Source organism: Oenanthe melanoleuca, chromosome 12, assembly GCF_029582105.1.
Source record: "Oenanthe melanoleuca isolate GR-GAL-2019-014 chromosome 12, OMel1.0, whole genome shotgun sequence".
NCBI classification, from domain to species: Eukaryota; Metazoa; Chordata; class Aves; order Passeriformes; family Muscicapidae; genus Oenanthe; species Oenanthe melanoleuca.
In genome coordinates, this window is record NC_079346.1 from 12064219 (window position 1) to 12086308 (window position 22090).

General features: G+C 36.1%; 1 protein-coding gene across 2 annotated transcripts in view; it reads left to right on the top strand.

Annotated features, from left to right (window-relative positions):
* Positions 1 to 22090, top strand: part of ERC2 (ELKS/RAB6-interacting/CAST family member 2) — a 390835-nt gene that overhangs the window by 25584 nt on the left and 343161 nt on the right. For both annotated transcript variants that reach the window (XM_056501857.1, XM_056501859.1), the window contains exon 3: positions 20313 to 20729. In XM_056501857.1, coding sequence (XP_056357832.1) covers positions 20313 to 20729 — 417 coding nt within the window. The remainder of the gene's footprint in view (positions 1 to 20312; positions 20730 to 22090) is intronic.

A 22090-nucleotide genomic window follows, 5' to 3' on the forward strand; every position in this document is an offset into this window, starting at 1 on the left:
TGGTAGTTCACCTTCCTAACTGTGAATACAGGAATGGAGCTTTACACAGAGTAAGAATAAACTAACATAACAAGTTTAAAACAACAGGAGAAAAGAAATTGTCTCTATTTACATATAGTACATCCATCAGTAGTGTAACTGGAGAACATAGAACTCTTTGAAGCACAACCAATATGTTTTTTGGGGAATAAAAAAAGAGGAATTTCTTGGTCTGCTTCATGGCAGAATCTGAAACAGCAAAGTATTCCAACAAGTGTATCCTTTGTTTTTTGTTAATATTTAGTCATTGGAGCAATGGGATAATGAGGCATTAGAAGGGAGGAAGAATATACCACGTGTACAGGCCAGGTTATTTTTTTTTTTTTCCTTTGTTATCAGATTTTACCAATTCAGTAGTCAGCTGAAATTACTTAAAATCCTGTCTTTACTCCTTAAGGTGGATTAGGTGGGAAGCAGTGCAATTAGTGGGTGAAATTCTGGTTATAAGTCAAGGTAGCACCAATCTCAGCACTTGAGCAGGGAGAGCCTGTGGAGGGTCTGTGCTGATGGAAAGAAGTTGGATCCTAAATGCCCAGTTTCTTCCTTCAGAGATATGCCAGGAAGGAATTGTTATCTTGATTAATGCCAACCTCAGGTGTACTGGAGACACAGGCAAACTTTAGGCTCACCTCAGGGGAGTATTAATTAGCACCAGCACACCTACTGTTCTGTCGTGAGGACTTAATTGCTTTAGCCCAGATGAGAACAGTGATTCATAAAACAGAATTTAATGACTGTATTAGAAAAATGGTTGTGAATAAGAACATAAATTAATCCCTAGAGTAATTCCTTCTATAACATGAAATAGAGAATGTTTCTGCAAATTTAGCTTTATATCTTGCATACTAATTTAACTTCCTTTTTACAAAATATTAATTCCGTTTGATTTATACTTTAGCACGTACAAAACCGACTTCTTCCAACATATTAGAGTAATACTAGAACATTCATTTGAACATTTCATTAGGTGGAAAAAGAAGTATCTATCTGATGGGTCAAGTCCCTTGGTCTCAACTAGTTTCTCTTGGGTGAGGTCATGTCTACCACTAAGAAATCTTATTGCCTGAACATTTGTCACCTGCCAGCTCTGCTGTGGAGCACATGGGTGCTTGGCTGCTGTGGCTGGTGCCTCTGGCTGCTGAGAGCCTCGGTGGCCAAGGCTCTGGTGGGGGCTGAGGGCCCAGAGCTGGCAGCTGCTGCCATCCCTGAGCCCCTGGAGCAGGTCCAGGCTGGTGCTGTGCCAGCAGCTGAATGTCAGCTCAGGGCTTGTGTCATCTGTGAAGGTGGCTTCACTGCAAGGACTGGATTTTGCCTGCAGAGTTTTGAGATACTCTGGGTATTGTGGAGGCGTGGCAAAAAATAAGGCAGTGCTTCCAAAAAAAGTTGGTGGGATATGACCCATCTAAAATAAAAAAAAATAAAATATTAAGTGATCATTTTAAGACTGCCTTATTTAAAAAATGTTCATAACATGATTGCAGAAATGTTTCCTTTGAAAAATTTAATTGAGAAATGGAAGAGTTTCATTAGCTATGCTGTGCTATATTTTAGCTGCATGCCTATAATTGAATTTACTCTGCCCTGAAGCTGTTTATATCCTCCTTACTGTGTGCTGAAGTTGGTGGCATAAATACATATATGGTTAAGGGATAACATGTCTGTTAGCACTGAATGAATATATGGTGAGAGATGAGAGCTATGCCATAAAAATATTGGTGGAACTATAAATACATGGTAATAAAAATAGGAGTAAATGGAGAAATTGTGAACATGATTTTTGTTAGTTTCTGTATCTCTTTGGTAACTGCTGCTGCTTGTACTTTAATAGAGGGAAAAATCCAAATCTAATAGCAGATAGGAGGGGAACTTCTGAGAACATCTGGGGCATAGTCTTGATACATGAAGGAAGCAGGGGTATATGAAGGCCCTGTTTTCTTCTTCCCTGAATTGGAGTGAATGTTACCCAAACAGTGCCACTTTTGAGATAAGCAATGTATTTTCATATATCTTTTCTTGAGATAGAGAAGAATGTTCTTTTTAAAATTAGTTTGTGCAAGCTTGTGCTTAATGCTTTGAAGGGAGGTTGTGAAAAATGCCTGGGGAAATTGGGAGCAGATATCGCTAAATTTAGCTATTGAATTCGTGCTGTGAAATTCTTTTAGGGTCTTGCAAAATCCCATTCTAAAGTAAAACATAAGTTTTGAAAAACTGATGCAGTACATACTCTATAGCCTTACACTGCTATATTTTCATTATTGTGAAGTAACCAGGAGGGACAAAGTTGGTAATTCATTGTATTTTGTTTATTAGTAACACCCTGTTTATTTGCTATTACAATAGTGAGAAAGTATGACCTAGCTCTCCTTTTCTGACTGAAAAATAAAACTTTCTGAAATATTATCTGTACAAACCCAAATTTTGAGTTTTTTTCTAGAGCACTCTTTAAAAATTCTTCTATACCCTTTCTGCTAGGATCCTGAATCATCCTGTAGAGACAATTTCATAGGACTTTGTATTTTCTGATTAGATATTTATAAACACATATTGATCCTTTATGTGTAAAGGAATTTCCATACAGCTAGGAAGCATATTGATATTGTTATGTTGGTATGCAGGAATATAACAATATTTCAGTTTAGTGTAGTGCCAAAGGCATATCTGGAAAGCTTATTTTTGTCAACAGTCCAATTCATAAAAGAATCTACTGAAAGCCATATGTCTATTGAAATATATATGATAGATGGTCTCATGTCAGTGTTATCAGTTGGATCAATGGATGCCTAGAAACCATTTTCCTCCTGTGAATAATGCTGTATTTGCTTAATATCTGCCTAAAACACTTTGTTAATGAGAATAATTTATTCTCTTTTTAAATATACACATGCCAACTTTTTATTAAGGAGCAGTTATTTTGGTGGTTATGCACAAAGAAAAGGGAAGAAACAGTAAGAGGCCCCTAGGTTAGAGCTGGAATAATTTATTAATTTTTGGTATTTACAGCATACTGTAAAATGTGTAATAAGAGGAAACTATTCAGACTCTTTAATGGTGAAGTGGCTGGAGTGTTAAAAGCTCCTTTAGCTTTTACTTCACCATTTATGACCTAATTCATAGATTCATCTTTCCCTGTGACAAAATTGAAATGGAACCTTTTCAACTTCTGGTGCCAATTTTCACTGTGCCAAATCCAACTACCTCCAGTCCTTTGCTTTCCAGCAAAACTACCATCTGCTTCACAAAGAAATGGGGAAGCTTGAAGTCCTGCAATTAAAGTTGGCATTTCAGCAACAGTGCTGTATTATTTTTATTGAATGTTTGTTTATTTAACAAAGTGGCATTCAGGTTTGCCAATCAGTGTCCCATTGTGAAGTGTGACATAAAGCCCACAGGAACAGACAGCTGCTAAGAAGTATTTGGATTCTCTTGGACAGACTGGAGGCAAATTTTTGACAAATTAAGATTTTTTTTTTTGGGTTATATTTATTGCTGCATTTTTGATGCAATGCCAGCACCATCAACTTCCCTTATCAGATTCACAAAAGATTGTTACTTTGTTTTTTCTCTGTTCTCCCTGTATCATCTCTTTTGAGAGAGCTTACAGGCTGTACTGTATGTATGCAGGTATGAAAAGGTTCTCTCCATAATGTTTGCTCAAACTTATCTTGACTGTTTCACTGCTTCCATCTCACTTCCCTTGTGCTTTTATTACCCCTTTCTGGATTCAGTTTTTCTACAGATTACCCATTCTTTGCTGCCAGGTTTATTATTTCTCAGGGAGTTTCAATCTGAAAGTTCACCCTGAACATAATACCTCTTGTCATCCTCTGTTTCCCCGCCTTGTGCCTTTTGCTGGCTCATGCCACGTTCCTGATTTCAGTTCCTCACCATTCTTTTCTCAGTGCTTTCTCCCAGTTCTTGTCCTGCTGTTTGCCTCACAGATGTTTCCACGTGACTGTTGTGCCTCAGGTTGCCTATTCAGTTGGAGAATGTCTTTGTACAGATTTGAGTGAGTATTAGGTTTTGCTTAAATGAGTTTTAACTATTGTTTCTGCTGGTACTATCTCCTTTTCATTGCCATCACTTCCTCTGTGAATGACAGTGTAGGAGTGTTTGTAAAACCAAACTTCTGGAAATGAAGGAATGTAAAGTGTTTGATAATGACTCCTGGTTTTTCTTGTCTTAGTTTTGCTATCTTTATATTCCACTGTACATTTGGATGAGGAGGGAAGGAGGGAGGAATATCATGTCCCTGGAGTGACAGTAGAGGTGGGCTGTGTTTCATATGCAGCTTAAAAATAATTATTATGAGCCAACAGAAGTGTGTTACTGAATGTTGAGAGAAACAGCACGACAGCAGAAAGACAAAATATGAAACAGATGTACCATATGTTACTGTGCACTTGTTTTCTATAATAAAATCATGAGGCATGCAAGAATAAGTCTATCATAAAAAAAAAGGTAAATTTGATTTCTTTTTGCAGGGGGTGGGGAAAGCCCCAAATTTATATTTGATTTATTCAGAGGAACTACACTTAGGCCTGAACATAGTGTTTACTGTATTATAATCACTGATGATGGGATTTTTTGCACTTTTTTCAGTGTGTTTTTGGCAGTTGGTGAGGCCTATAATGAGCTCCAAATGCCCTCAAAAGTGGATGTAAATACTATTTTTGCAAGAGGGAACAGACTTCTAGGTGAAGAATTTATCAAATGTACATGTGTCCCACACTAATACCTTCCCTAGGTGTTCTTGGGGAAATAATGGTGTTTAGAAGGCATATCTGGCTTTTATGCAGTGGAAAGTAGATAGATGTCTTAAGATTTCCCTGCTGTTTCTGGCAGCCTCCAATTACTTTAACATAGCAAAGGGTAGAAAATGGGTGTAAATGTTACCTTTAAGGTTTGCATGTAGGAGTTACCTGAATTACAGAGTATATTAATTGGTGAAGTATTTTGTCACCTCCTACCTGGTTTTTAGAAAAAAATAGTGGTTTAGTACTTAATGTAAACTGATCCACTAATGAAGAATGAGGCATTGTGGATTTCTGTGGAAATTTTTTTGAGTGTGTCTGAAAATAATAATAATATTGTGAAGTCTTCAGGACATTTTCCACCTGTAAAAGAAAGGAAAGGCTCACAATTTTCTCTCTACAGCCCCACAGATCCTAGAAAGCTCCACAGAAAAGAGACTTCAGTCTTTAGTTATTCTATATAGTTTAGCCCTTTGTGTTTTAGAAATTGCAAATGTATTGAAATAGTATATTAGAAGCATGTTAAATAATGTCCTCAACATAATGATTTTACTTGTTCTGTCTTAATTTTATGATCTGTCACAGTAATTTGTGAAACACCCACATTGCTTTTATGCATGAGTAAAGTGACTTGTTCAGTATGTGCCTCCCAGTTTCATATATGCAAGATACTGCACTTCTGTAACTTTTACTGAAAGAATATCAAAAGAGCTTCACTTAATGTTCATGTTGTAGCTGCAGGTGAAATATCCCAATGTGCAAAGTGATCTTGAGGTTCCTTCAGTGTTTAGCTTGATGGAGAGAACTTCTCTATGAAATGAAATAGAAATAATCTTTGAAGCATGTACAAAGTACCTATTAATAAAGGCTAGGATTGGTACCTCTATAACTATGAATTTCCTATATAACTAAGTTAAATTCTGTGAAATCTTGCATTTGAATAAGGGCACAAAACCTTATTCAGATAGGCAAAACTTCATACCCATAAAATGATCCGTGTTCTTTGTATTGTTTTCAATAAGATTTTTCTGTATAACTTGATTCTATGCTAAAAGCCATGATTCAACTTTAGATTTTTAAACATACAAAGTTTGCATTATAGTATTGTAGGTGTTCTGTAGTACCTTGAGGTCAGAGATAATTTTTTCATTGATAGCAGGTAAAAGGGTGCTCATCTCTTTTGTTAAGAGTATTATCAAAAAGTGGAGTTAAAGGTTCTGTATTCAATAGACTAAAATGATATTTTTGATGCGTAGTTTTAATGGAAAAAATGAGGCCATTATACAAAACACATTAGGAGTTACAAGAGGTACCTCATTTGTTACCTAAGGAGGTCTGAATTTTGATGTGCTTAAAAGGTTTTCATTATATGTGCTTTTTTAATACATGCACACATTCTGCTGCATAGCTGCTGTGCTGATTGACATAATAAAACAGAAAATAAAAGCCCCCTGGCTTTATAATAATGATTTAATTTTTTGTATTGCATCTGGACCAATTTTTGAGAACAGCTGAGACTTCTGCTTTGATCCTTGATTTACTTTTTGGGCTCTTGTGCTTTTTGATCTGTATTGGAAGACTAAATGCTTTTGTAGCTCGGGATGTGAAGGCATTGTGAGGGCTTCTCTTGCATGCTATTTCTTATTATCACCTAAGAGTGAGTTGGGTTTATGCTTTCCCAGTTCATCAAAGTTACTGGTATTTCAGTTGTTCCAGTTATTTAAGCTGTTACTTGCCAGGTAAACAACTAAGAACCATCATCTAGGAAGGTCTTAGGGTTTTTTTTTCAAATTTTTTTCCTTTTTTTTTTAAATTTTATTTTATTTGTAATATATTCTCTAAGTCATACATTTAGTCCTTTATAGAAAAGTATGGCACTCAGCTTTTGTTTGAACTTAAACTCCACCTCTCCCTGTAAGTTTAAAAAATGAATTACCTGTGTGGACCTGCTTTGTATTCCAAACCCCTCCCTTAATAAGGGCAGAGTGATCACAGTCATAAATAATGACATCATCAATGAACAAGTGACATCATCTAGGCAAATACATTAGTCTTTGTTCCAGAAATTCTTTCATCCTGGTTCTCTCAACCAGGGAATCTGTCTCCAAATCAGGGGAAAAAGTGCCAGAAGGACACCTCCATCTGGAGCCATGCCCACAGTGAACCTAAATTAATTGTTGGCAAACCTAGAGCAAATACTCTTGTTCACAGGCAGGTTGTGGTAATTCACTTCACAAAAGCTGTTCAAACACTGAAAAGTTTTCATTTCTCAACAGGGGCTGCTGCTATCAAATACAGACATAATACCAAAACTGCCATGTAGATTCATTGCAGGATATTTTAGGAGACGATGCATTTGTGTTCAGTAAACATTTTATTGGGGAAAATAAAAGTGTTGAGGTGTGCCATCTGATGAGAATTATTTTGACCTTTATAGAAAAAGCTTCTTTAAGTGGGTGCCATTTACTTTGGAAAGCACTCAAAATCCAAGGCACCATATCCATCTGAATTAAGAAAATAAGATCGAGTTCAGAGAGATGAAGACAGTCAAAAAGGTTGTAAAGTTTCAAATCAAAAGTCTAAATGTGCTTCCTTTTCCTGTAACTTTTAAGTAAGCACATTTGGATGTTTCTTTTGTATGTCATGAAAATTTTGATTTTACTGCTTCCCAGAGTAGGAGCCAGGAAAACCATCAATGTGCTGAAAAGTTGAATTAGCTGAAGCTATTATTTATAACTGGCTACAGTGCATAGATTTATTTAATTGAAGGGTTTTATCAGATGCTTGCATTGAATCAGGCTTCAGGGCAGAAAAAATGTATCTGTGCATCAGTAATAACAGCCTTCTGGTGTTTTGTCTCACACAATTGAATTTAATACAATAAAAACTCTGAGCATTCTTTCTTTTGTAGGCAGGTATGTAGTTATCAATCTTTTGCCATTGGGATAACTTTCAGCACAGTTTCATTTTGAAGAAACTTTGAAAAGGATTTAGTATATAATATATAAATGAAGTTGCACAAGAAGTCTGAGTAGAGATGCTTGATTACTAGAATTTATTCTGAAATTCTTGGTTAGACTTAGCACATTTAGCTAAAGAGAGGTCTTACACCAGGTCCCTGGTGTTTTTGTCAGGCTACCCAAGTAAGAAATTACTGCACTCTTTCCCCTGAACTTACAAAGACTCTACTTACATTCTAGATATTATTAGGGAAAAAGGTGATAAAAGATTCTACAGAATGAAATAATAATATAAAGTCTATTTGATTACAAAGGCAATTAAATATTTAATTTCCTTTGTTTTCTGAAGTGCCTGGAGCCATTTTCTCTTCTATTTAGTGATAGTTAAAAATAAATGATCCAGCTGGCTGAAAGCTTTTCACTTGGCAGGTAAACAGTATTACTCTCCAAGGAGGTCAGGATATTTTGCATTTCATCATTCCTGGAATTTGTTTTTTATGGTCCAGCTTGATTAAGCCTCCTGTGGCACTGGAAGAAAAGGAAGCATACTTCTTAAAGCAAGAAGATTGCTATGGATTAATTGACATCTAGGACAATAAAAATTTAATTTCTTTTTGCTCCCTTTCTAATACTACTTTTACTAAACACAATACAGAGCAATCACAGAACAGTTACTTAGAAATATGCATTGATTATTTAATTATTTAAATGTCAGTTATCTGTCTTGTGATTTAAGCCCATCTGACTCCTGAGCCCCACACAGGGGCTCCCCTCCTGGGAGAGTATTGAACGGGTGAAATTAAGATGCAAGTAAAAAAGAAATAAAGAGGAGTAATATCTAAAGAAGAGGTTTAAACTCATAGATGGCAAAACTTTGCAAGCTAGATGGGCCCCTCCAAACATTTTTTTCCTTGAGGAACATTTTCCCTTCTCTTTGAAACTGAAGAGAACCAGCAGAGCCCTACAGTGGTTACAGCATTTCCTGTGACCCTTTCCAGAGGAATTTTTTTGACCAGTGGATTATGTGGGTATCCCTCTCCATTTCTGTCTGAGAAATGCCTGAGGAACAGCAAGTTCTCCCCATTCAAGTACAAGTAATCAGCACAGATTACACTGTAACATGTTGGCAGCCTCGGTGAGCTGAGACATGAAAAGAGTAGGGCTAATTCCAATACATGTTTACATTTTACTGCAGCTAATAAGCTTTTTATATGTAAATGTGCATACAAGGAAAATATTTGGGGTTTGGAATGGACAGCCTTTATCTCTTAAAATAATCAATGATAAAAAAAGTGCTTGAGAGGTTTTAGATTTTGGTTTATCAATAAATATTACGATAAAGGTAGCAAAATGGAATGGTTATTCACATTATCATATCCAGATGCTTGATTCTTATTGAATGTGGATAACACTCAGGATTTCTATAGCCTCTGTGTATCAAAGGGAAAAAAAATCCTCTAATCCTCTGTAAAAAGTATAATATGTTTTACTAAGGTTTTTGGCAGTAGAAATGGCAGAGCTATTTTAAGGTACACTTTTCTATCAAGGCTTTTTTGCTCCAAGTTTTAGAGCACAAGTGGCCTAGACTTCTTTCTCTTAATAGATGAAAGTCAATATCTAGGACTGAACTTGTGTTTCCAATATTGCTGAGAATATGAAAGACAGGGTCAAAGTAACAGATGAATCATGGAGCTGATCAAGGTTATTTCAGTAAAAGACAGTTGGGACAGGTAGAAAAACCCTAGTGAGTACCTTTGACATGGCTTGAATAGATTGAATGTACTGGGTTTTTTGTTAGAAGTGATAGCAAGTGGTTCATTATTCAATTGAATTTTGGATTAGGAGTAAAGTTATATTAAATAAAAAGTATAAAATAGGCCCTTGAGCTAAGGCTCTCTGGTTCACTGTTGCAAACATCAATGAGGTCAGTATGTCGTGTTTGTGAGCACAATTACAGTTTTAATGCTGTAGTCTTTCTTCTTATCTTTCTTTTCTTTTTTGGTGGAATTAGGTAAGTGATAATACAGAGGAATTGAAGTAGGAAGAGAAGGGAAAAAGTTGTAGAATTCATATCCTGGTTCGTCTGAGATAATGGTTTAAGACTTGACAAAAGGAGAGCGTTTCTTTGACCACCTATTTGCTCATCATGTAACATTACGGCATGAGATACAAAAAATGATAATAGGAAAAAAATAAAACCCATAATGCAGTTTTTACTGCCACCATTCTGGCAAGTGTTTTTGTTAGGGATAAAAGGTAGTGTAATGCCTTTGAAGTTCCATTTTATTCTCATTTCTAGCATTTCTAATCTCTTTCCTGAACTCCATGATCACACTTTTTGATGTCTGGTCCTCTTCTCCTCCATGTCTTTGAACACAGGCTGGCTATAATATTTTTTGTACCTCTATCTCATTGGTTCCATACCGCTGAATGTGGCATCATTCCTTGGAGAAAATGCCTTAAATGTGTAGAAATAACTTTTAATAAATGTGCCTGGGGTGGCTTCCTGTTGTTGTTAGCGACTTTATCTTCCCCTTGTAAATTTGAAATAAGTAAGTTTTCCTGTGATCATCAATCCACTTATTTCACCTGCAAGTTGATCTACAGGCTGCAAGTAAGAATGTCTGCTCTGGAGCACTAAAGAAGAGTGTTGTGTTTAGTGCTAATTTCTCTCTGCATCTCTAATTAAAATGTCTCTTAGAGTGATGCTAATGTTTAATGGACTCTTCTGTTTCACACATTTTGAACCTAGGGCTATATGTAAGCTTGGCTTCTTGGGTTCATAGTTTTCTGTCTGTAAAGATGTTAGATGATACAGAAAAACCTGCTTTTCCCCTTTTTCAGCTGAAAAAATGAATGCAGTTTTCTTAAGTATAGTATTGCATTTAATGACTTAAGATGCAGGCTTCTAAATTAATTTATAATAGCTGATATAAATTCTCATTTATAGTGGATTGTATTCTCTATAAGAACTTCCTTTGCACTGGGCTTACTCATCTGCTGAGTAGTATACAGGTTTGATCCAGAGGATTCTGGGGCAGATTTTACACCTCAAGGAGCATCTTGCATTACTGTTTACCTCAGAGGTGATGTAAGTGCATTTGTTTCTTTATAGATTGAGTGAGAAGGCAAAGTGGAAGTTATGGGAGCTGTAGCATGTGAAGTAGTAGAGAGCAATTCCCCTGTGATTAATCCTTTGCTGCTACAAATGATCTCATCTGTACAGCATTAGAGTATTTCAGAGCAGGATCTCTTCCAATTCTTAGTGTTTTGATGGCCCTGACTTAAAGGACAATAATTCAAATTTTATTACCTCTGGGAGCAGTGCAATTGTTTGAAATATCAACAATATTAATTTTTCTGTGCAATTAGTGTGTATAAAACTGTTCATAAAAGTGGAGTAGGCTACTTCTGTTACTAGGAATGCGGTGTGAAAATATCACCTTGTAGAGTGATGATTCTCTTGTTTGTTAGAGGAAGAATCTCAGATGGAGGGGTTGGAATCAGCTCTTCTGGATTTGGTGCAAGAGTACTCTCTGCTATGGGAAGGTGCAGGGGCATTGGGCAGTGTCCTGCTGTTGGTGCTTGCAGCACACACAGGGCTTGGGTTCAGCACTGCCCCACCCGTGCAGGGAAACCAGTTCTGCAGCAAAACACTTGGTTCTGTACCACAACTTGGAGCAAAGAGCCAAGGTTAACTTGGCTTCTTTTAAGTGCTGTCAGTCAGTATATACATTGAACATGTATGCATAGACCTGTGCATATATATGTGTGTGTATGTGTATTTATTTACATTACACACCTGTGGTATGTGTGTCTGTGTGTCCCCCCACTACAGCTGTTGAAATTACAATCTCTTCTAAAATACCTGATCGAGGCTGTTAATTTTATTTTTTCTGTCCTGCGATTTCTAATCCGTAGATAGTCTTATTTCATTATGTTATGCACGTGGTCTATTTATGTTACGTTCGTGGCCGTAGTTTTTAGGATTTTTGTGCTCAGTGAGGGTTTTCTGGCGGCTGGGGATTCAGTGCCACCTTGTGGGAACACTCCATAGCTGCAGAGTTTTGATGGAGATGTCCTGGGTTCCTTTAGGCCATGAAGAGACTCCTACGAAATCTGACAAGAATAAATCCAAATTTAGCAAAGTTGGCTGTGAAACCAAAGTTCTCCCAACTTGTGAAAGCCTGTATTTGCTAACTGCAGGGATCTTTTTGAGCTGTAATCATTTCTCTTTGTTGCATATCTGCATTTCTTCAGTAAACCAGGATGAAATGTCTTTCCAGACAGTCATCTTGCTTTGTGATGCATCATTTGTCACTGTTGGATCTAACTGAACTCTGTTTTCAGTGGAGCCACTGAAATCCCTGTATTGATTTTTTTTTTTTTTTTTTTCCATTTTCCTTTAGCTGTATCAGAACACATAGTTCTAAGGCTCCTTTTCAAATTGTTTCAATAGGAAATGATTATGTATTATGGTTAATCAAGTCACAGTACTATTCCTAGTAGTGAAAAAGAATTGAAAGCTGAAGAGTGCTCTTTTATGTATTTTGCTGATTAAAATAGACCAGGGAGAGGTTGAAATTGGAACTTATATTTCTGGCTTACTAAAAGCTGTGCTTGAAATTGTCATGTGAATAACTTAATATTCATATGATTTTTCTAGTGGCTGCATTTAAAAAAAATAGAGCTAGAAAGTTACAAAATGGAAAGGTGGCAAGGGTAATAAGGTCACCATAAATATTAAGATGTCCCCTTCCCACAGCTTTCAGTGATGCTCTGCATTTGTCTCTTCTGTCAATGGAGATTTCCTTATAGAAGCTTCAAGCCCTCAGTTCACTTGCAAATTAAGCATCACAGTTTGCAATACAGTGCTGGGGTTTTGTCTGGTCTTCAAACTTTCCTCTTTTGTGTCTTTCAATATAGTTTAGAGCAATCACCAAAATCTGCACTGGAGAGACTGGTAGGCTCTGTCTGTTGGAGTTCCCTGTATTGCTTCTTGGGCATGATATATAAAACGTTTACTTTTACAGTGTGTTGAGTATTAAAGTCCTCTGAGAAAGAAGCACATGCTGCATATTATGTAAATAGTTGTTTCCATGTTTTTAACATCATTCAGTGTTTTGTGTCTTCCTGTTTACTGACAGTAGCAACTATTCTGTTATGATCTGTTATGACTTTATAGTTAGATAAACTATTTGGACACCTCTATAGTTTTCCTTTATCTGCATTTCTCTTTGGTAGCTTCAGCAGAACCTGCACTTCATCCACAGAAATCCCCTTCCTCAGATTTTGTTTCTTTAATGAAAGAAGTGGGATATTTCATTAGAGGCAGACTACAAAATAGGAAAATAGAGCCCAGTTCTATTTTTTTTAATCTGAGAAAAGGATTAATTTTATTTTTGTTTTTTTTCAAGGTAATAGTGAGTTCTCTGCCAGAAGCAGAAACTCTATAGCCAAATTTCAAGCAGAAAAAGGGAGGGTCTGGAGATCAAATACCACAAATTTTTCAGTGTTTGAAATGTGACATTGTTTGATCTCAATGCTCTCCTTTTGTAAGCAATTTCTTAACTTTGTGCCTGAAAAAAATTCCTTTAAAGTACCCCGACTTCAGTTTTTTAGAAATAAGAAAGTAATACGCCTGCTTAGCATCCAGGATTTTTGCTATGCTATTATTTTTACTGAATCAGCAGGCTGCACAATGCATTCTACGGTCCAAAAAGAAAGAGGAAAGTAGTTGCCAAATATTTATTCTGCACATCAGTTTTTTTTTTTAAAGCTGGCAATCAGAAACAACAAATTCTTAATTTTCTGTTTTCATTAACTCTAATTTGCATGATGGTTCACACTTAGCTGGTGTTACAGAGCATAATCCCATGGACATGGTAGTAAGGAGGCAAATATTCACAGGTTTTCGAGCAGGTGCCTTTCAGTCATACATGATCATGGAAGAATAGAGCTCAGTTCCCTATGACAAATGCAGATCTTAATTCACATGCAATCCTGCTTCTAAATTAAATACTCCCATTATGTGCATTTTGTTTTAATTTCTTGGCCCACTGTGATCATCACTAAACCTAATTTCTCCTTAGGCCCTAAACCACCAGTGAGGAATGCTGATCCTATGGCATTCTACTACTGTTTAAAAAAACTTCCAACAATTGTGTAGTCCCTAGAGTTTTCTGAGAGATAAGACTGCACTCCAATACATCAGTAATCTCTTTTGGAATCTGACAGGGTAGTGCTCAGTCTGTTGCTGGTCCACAGGGGACACATGTGATTTCACTTTCAGGGGAGCTCTGCATTTTTTTTTTCTTTAAAACCCTCTAAAATATTCCCACAAAACACAAATACACTCTTAGCTTCTCCCAACATTTTATTATTCAATTTCCATGTTGATAACAAATATATAATCAATTTCATGGAATGAAAATGAACTAAAAGCCTGTAGCTTGGTGAGGCTGAGAAATAGAATATTTTAATAGTTTTTAATAGTCCCTTTAGTTACCTTTTTGTGATTTACTGACTTAATCTGGACATGGTTGTTTCTGTACTGGGCATTGAATACATAATACCCCACAAATTATAACAAAAGAGGAATATAATGCTACTTGATAAAAAGCTTGATATTGAACATCTCTATGCTGTGAAAAAATCTGTCTTGTGTGTGGACACATGGAGAATTTTTTTTTTAATTCCTCTAATTTTTTTTTCCTTTTGGAAGTAAAACAGAAACAAAATTTCGGTCTGTACTAAACACACAGAACAGTATTTTGTTAATGAACAACACTTACTCAGTTTTAAGAATTTATTTTCTACAATGTTTTGAGAGCTTTGTGTATGTCTACAAATACCTTGTCTAAATAGAACAAATTGAAAACCCTTGATAATGTACTGTTACCTTCTGAAAGCTTGTGATTATTGCTTTAGGGGTATACTTATTGTGTTAAATCTTTCTTCATTGGAAAGCTTTAACAGCAGAGAAGGCAATCTTGAAAACAAAGGCTTCCAGAAAGCAGCAGACAGTGTATCAGCACAATTGCAACCTTACTGTTCCCTCTAGATAAAAGGCTGGGGAGATAACTGGAAATCTATTTCATGAGAAACAGAGAGCTAGGAGTGATGTGCTCCCTCACTTTTTGTTTTTCTTTTCATCTTGTATCTGTTTGTTACCAGTGGGGCTTGTGGGTGATGTCCATGGGGGAGTGGAATTTTCTGTGGTGTTTGGACAATGCCTTGAGTTTTCTCACGTTCCTAGAGTTGTGATGGTGGGAAACTCAGACCATGTTTCTGTTCAGTGGTTGCAGTTACTCCTGGGATTAGCTGTAGGACAGGGATTCTGCTCATCTTTGGTAAACAATGGGCAGTCAGAATACAAATCACAAGTATTGATTATGTAGAGCCAAGGCCATGAGGGAAATTTTATGCGGGGAGGGTAAAGGTTTCTCATCCCAAATGGTTTAAAAGCTTCCTTGGGGAACCTTAAGTGCTTCATTCCTGAAAAAAAAGGAGAAACTTTTTATTTAGGCAGTGAAAGAGTTTTAAAGGAACTGGAGTTCATGAGGGGAAGGAAGGTACCTTACAATATATAGTTATTTTATCTGTTGAGAACAGTTTTAAAATATGAATGCCTAAGATTTATGTTTGAATATCCAGGTCTTCTAAACTGTGCATTGTTCTTAGCTGGGTAGTTAATTCTGCAGACAGAACTATTGAGAAACAAATAACCTGCTTTTCTTAAACTGACATTGATTTCCAGGCCTTGGTAAAAAGCATTTTGTGTTTTCCTCCTGTAAGCTGTAAGAAGTAATCTACAAACACATTCTTTCACATGTGTTCATATTGGTCAAAGTATTTGTTACTGATTGATTTTTCAGTCAACTAATATACTATTTAGTGACTCTGGCACTACTAGCAGTATTTCTCCAAAGGGCAGAGGTGAAAAAAAGGAGGCCAGTCTTGTTATAGCAGCATAATTGGACTGCTTAAAAGTTGCCTAAATACAAACCCCTGCATTTTGCTGTGATACTGATGACAAAGGTTTTAACAAATATCCTCCTTTTAATAACTAAAAAACGTGATTTCCCCCCCAACATCTATCTTTGCAAATTATTCCTCTCAAGTCTTTGTTTGACTTCTTACATTTCTCAACATCCCTTCCTCTTGACCTTCTGGTTCTTGTGATTACAGGATACAAGATTTGACTCATCAACATCTCTCAGCTCACAGCAAACAAGGGAATTAGAAAAGTAATATATTTACAGGTTGTTCCTTAAGAAATAGGTGCAAAACTGCTCTGGAATTTGCAGTATTAAAACTTTTTAGCCTGTATGTGGATACATTTTTGTCAAATGACCTCAAGTCTTTAGGCAATACTTGTTTTTTTGCAAAGGTACTTGTGTGAGATGACCCAGAGTATCTGAGTAGTGAAGTCTGTTACTTCAGATTAAATATGTCTGTATTAAGAAATTGAGATTTAAATGTATATCACCAGATACCTTATTTAACTTGCAAAGCACAGATGAGTGGCAAGCTTAGGGGAGTTATAGAGCAGCTTGGTGGGCACTTGATTAGTAATGGAGGAGGAAGAAGAAGAAAGGTTTGAACTAGAAGCTGATGGAGGACCTTTCCCTTATTCCAATGTTTGTCTTCTGGAGCAGCTCTGCTGAAGCCCTGCTGGCCTGGAAATGGCTGGGTATGGCCTGCTCATGGGACATAGAGAGTCAGTCTTGTGTTTGCCTTTGCTTATGTGCATGGCCTTTGCTTTTGTTTTGTTACACTGCCTTAGCCTTGATCCATGAGGTTTGTTTCACCTTATTCCCCTCCAGCCCCCAGTCCTGCTGAGGAGAGGAGTGTTAGGATGGCTTGGTGGAGTCCTGGCCTCCAGCCAAGCTCAGCCCACCACATCTGTGTTAAGAAATGCAGATTTAAGTGCACGTGACAAGATGCCTTATTAAACTTGCAAAGCACGATTGTAAGGGAACACTTTATAGAATTTGACAAGACACCAAATTTAAAGGCATAAAGAAAAAAAAAGTCAGGAAAGTCAGACAAGAATTCTCCCTTTTCAAGGATGTGGTTATATCAGGAAACAGTGTTATGCAAAAGCTCTCTCACATCTCACGCTCAGGATTTTTAATGCTGAAGATTCGTGTGTGGTCAGAATCTCTTGATTCCTCACAAATTAGATCTGTCTTCTCCTTCCAACTCTTACTGTCATCCTGTCTTACTCAGGCAAAATTCTAGTCAACTGATTTTCAGTGTTGTTTTTTGGATACCAGATTTATGAATTGTAATAGGCAGATCAGGAAATGCATGAGAGAATAATTTTTTAAATTTATGGTAATGAAGAAAGTATCTTCAATTCCCTTTCTTTTTTTCTTTACAGAAGAAAATTAGGATTTGCATGTTTTTCTTTAACAATACTTAGTTACAAATATATGCAAGTCTAATGCTTATACTTATTTCAGTAGCACAACTAAATTTAACATACAAATTGATTTAGATGCAGTTCATATGAAAGCTTTAAGTAGTCTGTTTCAATGATAGAGCCTCATACTGTGAAGAATTAAAATGGAACAGAGATTATGGAATAAATAAGGAAGCTTGATTTTAGAGAGTGAGAATATGGTTGACAGTATAATTTGCAGGTGTATTCTTCAGATATAGCTGAAAAGGATTGAAAAACAAGAGACAACTATTTGTCAAGACATTGGCATGGAAATATTTCTGGTCAATTGATCCACTTTAAATAGAAATTCTAAAAATCTTGCATGGGTTTTTAAAGAAAATCCTGTAAAGTTCTGTGTGTGTAAGGACAGCCATGTGACAGATATTCACAGCACTCCCACATTCCTTCCCCTGCAGTTAATTATACAATTTCTTTCCACCCTCACAACATTTGTTCTTTCCTTTCCTTAGCAAGCTGCAGATACAAAAATCTGTGCCAGCAGAAGTCTAAATCTGGTCCACCATGTTCTAAGTCTTGAAGATGTACCAAAATGGATTCTTTTATGTCAAAGTAGCAGTAGTCTGCCACAGTTGAGACTGTTAGTTTTAACATAATTACAGAGAAGCAGCCAGAACTACTGTCATGCTTAGTGACAAACGTGGCTCTGGGTAGAGCCTAAGGACAGCATGCACAGGCTGCTGGGGGCAGAAGAGGAGCTTGTCTCATTTATCTTAACCAGAATTGCTGTTTGAGTTTGGATTTCTAATTATTTTTATGTTGATCCAACAATTTTTGGTTTTTACCACTTGCATTCAGAAGGTTTGTGTGTTGGCAATGTGTATGTCAAGTTTACTTTTATTTTTGGGTTAAAACATGATATTTTAGAATTAGTTTTCTTATGCTCAGCTAGATTTTTAGATGTACTGACATTTGATATATAGAGACAACTTGGCTTTGGAAAAACATTCATTTGTAAATAGATTGCAGCATGAAGTAATAAATATTGTCTGATTTAATATTAGGAGGATGTATCTTAAATAATCAGATCAGGGAAAAAAATTTGACTATTTCTGGGGTACAGTAGTTACTGAATGTTGCTGTTGCTTAGTTGTATCATAGCTGTACAGAAAAGGCTCTTGATCAGGTGTTAGATGTAGAACAGTGAAATAATTTTGGAATCCAGAAGGTGTAGTCAGTCTTGGGGTCACACAGTCAGCACATTAGTAGATTCAAGGTGGGGAAGTTTCTTACATCTAAAGGAGTTTTAAGTTTACTGGAGTTTTTAAGCTTATTATAGCTAATTAAAAAGATTATGAGATTAAGAAAATACAAGAATTTCCATTAAAAAAACATAGCTCTAAATTAGTGGCCTACATGTGTGTGCTCTCAACTGAGTGTGTGCCTAATAAGATGCAGATACTAAGAGAATTAAGATCTGGATATTCATTGAAGTAGTGCTTATTTAATGACAGAACAGACTCAAAGTCTCTAACTGGATTCTTCCACTGTCAATACTTATTTTCTGTTTGAAATAACTGATAAAATACATTATTTCAAAAGGTTGGTTTTTTAAGGTGATTTAAAATAGTTGGTTTCTCAAGGTTTCTTCATTTACTTTAAATAATTGCTAAAACCTGACAGGTTTACATATACTTGTGTAAAACATGAAGGTGGTATCAAATGAAATGAAATTTTGTTCGGTGTTTGTGTTGTTGCTGTTTTTGTTTTTTGTTTTTTTTTTTTTTCTTTTTGGTGTGGTTTCTGTTGTTGTTCTTGTTTTTAGAATGTGGAGTTGCAGAACATCAATTTAACCTAAAAGGTCTGATGACATACATATAAGACCCCTAATTCCTACAGTTAAATGTCTTCTGGTACAGACTGTGAGCCTGTTCAGGAGTTAATATTTCTAAAAGCTCAGTATGCTGTGTAGGCAATGAGTAAAGGGAAAAAATGAGGAGAAAAACAAATTGTCAGATAAAGATATAATCTGAAATGAATACCATAAACCATAGCAATTTTGGCTAATTATCTATTTTCAACCTTAACATGGGCAAAATCCATTTTGATTTTGATCTGTGTTGAGTAAGGAGTGCAAGGTGTACCTCTGGAACAGTGACAGATCCCTGTACTCAGATGTAGTATAAATATTTTAGGACAAGTTACAGTGCTCTGAAAAACCTAAAAGTGTAAAAGAACAGCAATGTCCAGTGGGAATGTTGTAATTTGCCATGGGACTGATTATTTAAAATACATTTTTCTTTGTCACATCTATTGAGTAAAGTCTGTCTATAAGTGAATATATTTGAGTACTGTGACTTTGTTGTTGCCTTTCTGTATAACTCAATAAAATTATTTTTTTCTGTTGAAGATACTTTTTGTTGAATTCAGTTCTTTCTGTTGAATCTCCTTTGCTTGCATCTGACCTTTATTTATGTTGATTTGCTTCATTTTTTCATTTACCATGCTGTTCAGTTTTTGGATTCCAGAAGAACAAAGGTTTGTCCACTATTTGCAGTAAATTTATTTTTCAAAAATCAGTATTGCTTATTGTGGGGTTTTTTTTGTTTGCTTTTTAGAGATACAGTAATCCTGTTTACTAAAATTGTTCATAGCTTTAGCTTCCAAAATGAAAAAAATGAAACCAACTAGCCCCAACTCAGCCCGTCCCCAAAGTCCCTTTTCATTATAGTGAGGGCTTTGATTGACTTTATACACAGCAGTACTATTGAGCAACATGAAGAGCAGATTTATCTGTAGTCTATGAAGTAATTTAGAAAACATGGAATACTGAGTCTTTGAGCTTTGTAGGTACACATTGATTATTCTGATGGATGTCACTGCCTAGTGTTTGCGTTTGTTGCTATTAATTTTATCTGTAGCTGATATTTTGTGTCTGTGTATGTTGTCTTCTTTTTTCTTTCTAGAAGCACTTGAAAGAAATCATTACAAATATTGTCATCTGCATTTGACATTTTATAAGGTCATTTGGTATACTTTCATTACTAATTCTAATGACTTTTTGTAACAGCATACAACCAAACTTTAATCAAATACTAATTCTACGTTCTGATCCTAAGCTAATTTTTTTCTCATTCTTCTTCTTTATTGCAGCATCTGCAAATGACAATCCAGGCACTTCAAGATGAGCTTAGAACCCAGAGAGACCTTAACCACCTTCTCCAGCAAGAAAGTGGGAACCGAGGGGCTGAGCATTTTACCATTGAGCTCACAGAGGAGAATTTTCGAAGACTTCAGGCAGAACATGATAGACAAGCTAAAGAGCTCTTCCTGTTGAGAAAAACTCTAGAAGAAATGGAGCTTAGGATTGAAACACAAAAGCAAACACTAAATGCCAGAGATGAATCAATAAAAAAGCTTCTAGAGATGCTGCAAAGTAAAGGTTTGCCTTCTAAAGGAATGGAAGATGACAATGAGAGAACTCGAAGGATGGCAGAGGCTGAATCTCAGGTTAATCATTTAGAAGTGATTTTAGATCAGAAGGAGAAGGAAAACATGCATCTTAGAGAGGTAAATAAAACTCATTTATTTGTTTAAAATATATATGGAACTTGTTGCAATTTTAGAAATAATATTAGAGTGTTGAAGTGCTTTCTTTTTGTGCTCTAATTTTTGGATAAAAACGATAACATGCATTTGCTTTACATCTGTAATAAGTACTCAGCAGGATTGTATGATATTTAGAAGCAAGAAGAAAATATGGAAGAGAGGTAGGTGTATTTGGGCTTATTGTCTCTGAAATGTTGCTTTGCAAAATTTCTTTATCCCTTTGTTTTGACAAAGTGATAGCTGGCAAGTGAAGACTAGACCTGCTGGAGACGGAAGTGGCACCTGCTGCTGCTCTAAAGAGTCATGAGTGCTACCTTTGTAGTAGTAGTGCATGCTACCTTTGTGTTGGATTTTTATGCCTCTAGTGTTTGAAAACAGTATTTTAAAATAATTTGCCTTCCATATAAACAAAGGCTTCTGCCTATGTGCATTTCGAATGTATTAGCATGTGAGGATACTCCAACTTTTTACATAAATATAACATGATATCACATTAAAACACTGTGCTGCTGGCTGTGCTCTACTTTGAGAAAACATATATTTTATCCCAAGCCCACCTACACCAGCTGCCCACATCACTTTTAAATGCATTTTTGGGACTGGATTTGGGATGGTTGGATTTGTACAGTTGAAAAATCTGGCCTGGTGTCAAGCCCACCTGCCCTTTTAGATCCCAGCAGTGTTCTCATGTGACTGTGTCAGGCAAACAAGGCAGGGCCAGTCTTCCTCACAAAGACCCTGCTAAGGAGGATGAACATTTGCAGGGAGGTCATGTACAACCTACACACAGCAAGGGAAGTCAGGAGAAACATGTCTGTTTGCTCAAACTCAGCAGCAGTGTGGTAATTAAAAAAAAACAATTTTCCTGACAGATCAAAGTGCAAATGAAATTAGTGCAAGAGTTTAAGAATTAGTGCTTGGGATTAAGAACAGCTATTTACATCTAGAGACTGTTGTCAAAATATTTTCTTAGCCGTGGACAAATTATTTCATATTTAGTTTGTTCTTTTCTAATCTAGAATATGTATTGAGGGCTCAGTAGTTTCTGCTGCCCATTTGAAGCTTAGAAAGTGGAAAATTTTGTGATACACTTCAGTGAACTTTTCTTGTGAAGGTGTGAATCCTGAATCTTTTCACAGGCAGAATTTTAATTAAAACTGATGTGATGCATTAATGGATTCTGAAAGATGTTTCATAAGAAGCTAATGATACTGAATTTGTGATGAGGGAGGGTTGTAGAATAAGTTATATAAACTAGCAGACAAGTTTCTGGATTTAGGTCTGCATACACTCTGTTTTCAAGGACAGGTGATTTTTTGATT